Raw genomic sequence first — 6000 nt, forward strand, 5'->3', positions numbered from 1 at the left:
TCCTCTGGTATCAGCCAGTGGGTGTCTGCATCTTTCCCCTGTAGGCATTCTGGCGCTCACTCTGCTGGCTCTTGTGGCTTTTTCTCCTCTTCTTTGACAGACTTGGGAATATTTCGACGGGCAGCGATGGTGCTGTACACGGACTGTATCCAGCAGTGCAGTCGACCAATGTACATGGTAGGTGATTTCTCATCTTGGCACCTCTCTCAGCAATTGCTCACTTTCTAGGCAGTGTGCAGAGGAAAGAGGTGTGTCTATCTGGAAAAGTGGTGCTCCCTGCTTCTCCCCCCTCCCCCAAAATGTTTGGGCAAGTGTAGATCTCTGCTGGAGTGGTCTACCTCCCACCTCCAGGCCTCGCCTGATCTCAGTCTTGGTGAATAAAACATCAGAGCAAAGGTGATAGGAGCATGACAGGATTTGCCTTTGCCCTTGCTCTCTGGGGGCATCCATTCAAAGGAATGGGTATGAGGCTCTATGCAGTGCAGCCTCTCTGGGGAAGGCGGCAACTATTTTGGCTCTGTGGCTTAAGCAACAGCTATTGCTATTTCTACAGCACCTCGGGGCAGATAGCAAAAAAGAAAGAAATGGTAGCTGTTGCCTTGTGTCCCGCTGATTACTTTCTTCTTGGCACAGAGTACTAATTAGGGCTTGAAGCCAAATGAAGTTTTTATCCAGGAGCATCCTTTTTATTTTATTTTTATTCTCCCATCTCTGAATAAGTGTCAGACTGAGTTTTGCAAGCAAACTCAGTGCACTCGGGCATAAAGTATGCCTGGCCAGCCTGAAATACCTACATCATTGGTCAAACATTGGAACAGGCTGCCCAGGGAGGTGGTGGAGTCACCATCACTGGAAGTGTTCAAAAAATGTGTGGACATGGACATGGTTTAGTGGGCATGGGTGGCGTTGGGTTGACGGTTGAACTTGATGATCTTAGAGGTCTTTTCCAACCTTAATGATTCTGTGATCATGAAAGCAGCTGTAAGCATAAAGGCACATGCCCCACAGATGTAACCCTTCTGCCTGCTGTAGTTACAGTGCTTCCCCACCTGATGGTGAGACAGGTGAAAAAAGGCTCTGTGGATATGTGCGGGATGCTATCCAAAGCTTCCCCCACTGCCTCTTTCAAGCATGTCCTTGCTCTGTGCAATAATTCTTCCATAAAATGGTGGGAGGGAAGGAATCTAACCAGAAAAACAGTGGAACCAGTCAAAGGATTTGTAGAGCATCCTGAGGTGATCCTTAAGTGCTGGGCTTGTCCTTTTCAGATGTTTAGTCTCCTTTTTGCAATGCTCTCTTCAAACTTGTGAGGGCCAGAGCAGTTTCCATCTGGCAAAAGCTCCCACAGAGCAAACTTCAGAGCCAGGCACATGTGTGTTTGCAGGAACCAGACTCATCACATAATGATGTCCTGAATTTCTGAGGCCAAAGCCTCTTTTTGCATTTCCTCCTGCTTTCATGTGATCATCAATGTCTTCCCTTCAGGACAGGATGGTGCTGCTCATTGTTGGAAACCTGGTCAACTGGTCCTTGTAAGTAGCGGGGTGTGGGTGTCTGGCGTACTTGTGCACGTGGGCAGCAGGATTCAGTATTGACACACAGGTGGTCTGAAGTGATGGAGAAATGCAGCAGTGTGTATGCAATAGTCCTGTGCTGGGGCCTTTCTGACACGTTTTGGCAAGGAGCTGGACCCAATGAGCACCGGACGGTAGGCAGATCCATAGGATGCAGTGCAGCACTAGAGAAATATGTGAGGCATCCCTAAGTGGTGTCTCATGGCTTGTGTCTGGGCGAGCTTCTGTAAGTCTGGCCTGGTACTGCAATGCTACATTGTGCTGCACATGTGCTTCCCTTGTAGCTGGAAGGTCTCTGGTGCAGCCAAGGTGCAAGAGACTTGACAGATGCTCGTTAGTCACAGTTACAGAGCCTGGCTCAGCAGTAACTTCATGGATGGAGGGACCAGCTCTTGGATGAGACCTAAAATCCTTGCCCCAGGCTCTTGCTTTTTGCTAAAGCTGCTTCTCAGGGGCATGCCTTCTGCTAAACGTACAGATCTGGGGCCATCTCCTACCAAGCGAGATGCGTTTGGCCATGAATTGGAAGCAACCCAGGGCCCTTGCCTGTCCTCTGGGGTCTCTGGTTGCTCTGAGTGGCTGACCATGGCAGAGTTTGCTCTGCTTTGCTTTGCAGTGGGGACCAGAGGCAGACAGTGCATTTTCTCCAGGGAACTGGGAGGCTGTGGCAGTGTTGCTGTGTCCGGTGGTCCGGGGCAAGCAGTGGGTGGCAGTCAGTTTGGGGCTGTACCATGTCCCCAGTGAAAGAGGCTGTCTAATGTCCCTTCTTCCCTCTCTCTCAGTGCTATCTTTGGGCTGGTATATCGGCCCAGAGACTTCGCCTCTTACATACTGGGGATCTTTATCTGTAACCTGCTGCTGTATCTGGCTTTCTACATCATCATGAAGGTAAGGGAGGCAGCTGTAGTTGTCCATGGGATGCCTGTCACCAAAGGGGAAGGACTGGGCTTCTCTTTTGGCGGCAGTCTGGGTTCCTGTGGTGCTGCAGAAGGATGTGGAGGGGCCTTTGTGGGGCTCAGGGTGGGACAAGGTGTTAGTGTTGGAGGGATGCTGTGTATCCATCTCAGGGGTAGCTGGGCTGTGTCTCCCTAGGGTGGGCAGCCCTTTGCAGATGCAGATGGTCTGGGCTGGTGTGTCAGCCCTATGCATGGCGCTGGCTCCTGGGAAGAGCTCGGGGCATGTTGTGAGGCTGTGTCCCTGTCTGCAGCTCCGCAGCTCTGAGAAGCTCCTGCCCATCCCCTTGTTCTGCATCGTGGCCACAGCAGTGGTGTGGGCGGCATCCCTCTACTTCTTCTTCCAGACCCTCAGCAGCTGGGAGGTAAAGCTCCCCTTTCACTGTCCTGTCCATCTCTGTCTCTTGTCATCTTTCCTTCCTGTTGTTTGTTTTACACAAAAAATACTCTGGGGAAAGTCTTGGGCTACTCATGGAGACCTGAAAGGGTTTCAGCAGACTGGGAGGGGAGCACGGGAAGCTGTGCTGAGCCAGAAATGACTGTATGCATGCAGCTGTAGAGAGACTATTTATGGCCCAGGGGATCTGGAGGTGACTGGCCCTCACCAGGGGACAGAGAAGGAGCTGAGGATCTGAAAGCAAAACTGGGCAAATCTTGACCAATGCTGGATGGAAGCCTTCTCCCTGGAGCAGATGACCAATGGGAAATAACCTGCCTGGGGTTGTGGGGACTCTCCAGGGCCTGGGAGGCTCTTAAATCCTGACTGGATGCCTCCTAGCAAGATACTGTGTCCATCGCAATGGAAGTGAGGGCATGGCTGTAGGGTGGTCTGGTGGAGGCTGTGCAGCTCGTGCTATGCAGGACTTCAGATGTGAAGACCAGAGGGATCCCCCTAGTCATGGGTTGTGGCCCCAGATCCATCTCCAGGTCTAAGTATGACATTGTGTTCCTGCCCTGCTCTTGCCACATGTCCAGCCAGCACAGCACTTTTTCCTGGTTCCCACATGGAGGGATAGGGCGATCTCGAGAGGGTCCAATGTGGCCAGCCAGGGCCTTGTGTGAGTGGTATATTGGGTCCTGACGCCCTGCCTGCTCCCCTAGGAGACTCCAGCAGAGTCGCGGGAAAAGAACCGGCCATGCATCCTTTTGGGCTTCTTCGATGACCATGATGTCTGGCACTTCCTCTCTGCAGCTGCCTTGTTCTTCTCCTTTCTGGTGAGTCCTGCTGAGCCTCCCACTCTTCTGTATGGCCTCACTCTCTCTTCTTCCTCCCTGTCGCTCTGTATCCACATGGAGCTGTCGCTGCCTCAGCACCCCACAGAAATGCCTCAACTCCTCTGCTTGGTTCTGCCTCCAGACATCCTTCACAGTGGGATGTTCCTTGTTAGTGGGATCGGGGATCAGGCTTTCTGATTTGGCTTGTTGCTCCCTGGGCCTCCTGGCCTCAAATTCCCTTTGGGGCTGTGGGTCACACAGCTGTTGTGGGGAAGCTGTAGGGGCTGCTGGTGTGACCAACCCTCTCATGGGTTTGTGAAGACCTCCCAGAAAGGGACCTTACTCCCTTGGAGCCAGGCAAAATGGTCAGTGGTATGGAGCTTAGCTCAGTCCTGGGCTTTCCCCCACTTCCATAGTTGACTCCTTTGCTCCTCTACTTGGTATCTCTTTTCAGGCCTGATGGTCTGTGTGGTGGCAAAGGTGGAGGCGTCCCCTGTGATGAGGTCACAGCACAGTGTTTTGGGGAAGTGGAGATGGACCCTAGCTGTGCAAGGTGCAAACTACTTGTGCAAGTTGCAAACTAATTGCGAAGGAGCTGCCTGGCCACGTGCAATGTCTGAGCTATGGTCAAGCAATGCCCACCCTGCTGCCTCCTGGATGGCTCTTCAGAGGTAGTGACAAAGGGACCAGTTTACAAGCAGTGTCCCCATCATGGCTGGGGCAGGATTACCTGCTCAGGTCCTTGCAGCACTGTGGGCAAAGCTACCTGTCAGCTATGCTGCCAGAGTGACTTGCTGGAAGCGTTACAGAAACAGCTAATCTGGCACATGGGTTGCTGTTGTGACTCCTGTACATGCTGGAGATGTGGCCCAGGTGGACCCCCCCGGGTTAAGATGCCACCAGGAGCTGGTCATTCTCTACAGCCATGGGCCAGTCAGCAAGACCTGAAGCTGCCTCATGCTTTCCTCCTCAGGTCCTGCTGACCCTGGATGATGACCTGGACACGGTGCGCAGGGACAAGATACCAGTGTTCTGAGTCCCAAGGGGATGCAGGTGCAGGGGTGTCCCAAATTGCTCAGCCAAAGGCACCGGGCCACTGGCATCTGTGGGGAATGAGCCTGCTTCTGTGGCTGACAACCCCATGGGAGCAGGGGAGCCGGATCCCACAGGAAGAATGAAGGGGTGCTGCAGTAACCGAGGTGGGACCAGGAGGGAAGACGACATTTGCTCCTTTCCCACCACACCCTCTGGGGCAGACGTGACCCGGTGGCTGAGGCCAGGGCGCAGCCCTCTGGCTTGTAGGTACAGCGGGTACTGGAGCCAGTGATGAGGGAGGAAACAGGACGTGTGTTTGAGACCTCCGCTACCCTTCCTCCCCGCTGATGTGCTCCACTGCCTCTTTGGTGAGCGGGCTTGACAAGGGCGATGCAGTTCCTCCTGCATCGCCAGCCGATGCCTGTACCCTGCGGGTCGCTGCCCTCAGGGTCCCTTCGGCAGCACGGGGAGAGCGTTTGGTTCCTGACCCACAGCCGCCGAGTGAGCAAAGGACTCCAAGCTGAGGTGGCAGTGGGAGACTCTTTTCTTTTTTTGTTGGAGAGGCTCCTCCTGTAGCTGGTGGGGAGCTGTGGTAACAAGAGAAACAAGTCCAAGGGAGGACTTGGACTTGCAGCATTGGAGGGAGATGGTGGACTAGAGCTGCTCATGGGTGATCTGCCAGAGGCAGAACCTCCTGCCTTGCTCTTGCAGCCTCTGTTACGCCCATTGAACAGCCTCACTTCTCTCTGGCGGCTCCTACGCAGGTGCTTGTCAGTGTGATGGTCTCTTTCACAGCACCACAAGTGCTGTCCTCGAGCGACCCTAAGAGAGACGGCACAGTGAAGCTGCGGTCTCATGCGCTGGAGAATTCCTTGGCAGCTCCTCGGCTCCTGCTGCGTGGCCCTCGCTACAGGGACAGGGTGGAACGGGGAGGCTGTCCAGCAGCCTCGGACTTCCTCCTCCCACGAGCTTGCTTTGGGCAAACTTGGCAAGGCAGGTTCCCTTATGGGCTGGGGGTGTGGAGGAGGTTTTGGGGCAGTTGGGGTTGAGCTCTGTCGCTAAAGATCTGGACCAAACTTCTCTCCTCTCCAACTTTTCTGCATCTGAAGTAAGTTTTTTAAATGGCTCCTGCATTCTTCCTGAACTCTCAGTTATTTAAAAAAACAAGAATAAGGTGTGAATTATTTCAGGCCTTTGATCTAAAATGTGACCTGTTTTTCTAA

The 6000-nt window shown here is 53.5% G+C and overlaps 1 protein-coding gene across 1 annotated transcript in view; it reads left to right on the forward strand.

Annotated features, from left to right (window-relative positions):
* SIDT1 (SID1 transmembrane family, member 1) overlaps positions 1-4778 on the forward strand; it is a gene marked incomplete at its 5' end in the record, with an annotated part of 28345 nt that extends 23567 nt beyond the window's left edge. Inside the window, 6 exons of the mRNA XM_010288950.1 lie at positions 101-177; positions 1486-1532; positions 2357-2462; positions 2782-2892; positions 3629-3742; positions 4716-4778. Of these exons, the coding sequence (XP_010287252.1) occupies positions 101-177; positions 1486-1532; positions 2357-2462; positions 2782-2892; positions 3629-3742; positions 4716-4778 (518 nt within the window). The remainder of the gene's footprint in view (positions 1-100; positions 178-1485; positions 1533-2356; positions 2463-2781; positions 2893-3628; positions 3743-4715) is intronic.
* Positions 4779-6000: the final 1222 nt, after the last annotated feature.

Source organism: Phaethon lepturus, unplaced genomic scaffold, assembly GCF_000687285.1.
Source record: "Phaethon lepturus isolate BGI_N335 unplaced genomic scaffold, ASM68728v1 scaffold4426, whole genome shotgun sequence".
Taxonomy (NCBI): domain Eukaryota; kingdom Metazoa; phylum Chordata; class Aves; order Phaethontiformes; family Phaethontidae; genus Phaethon; species Phaethon lepturus.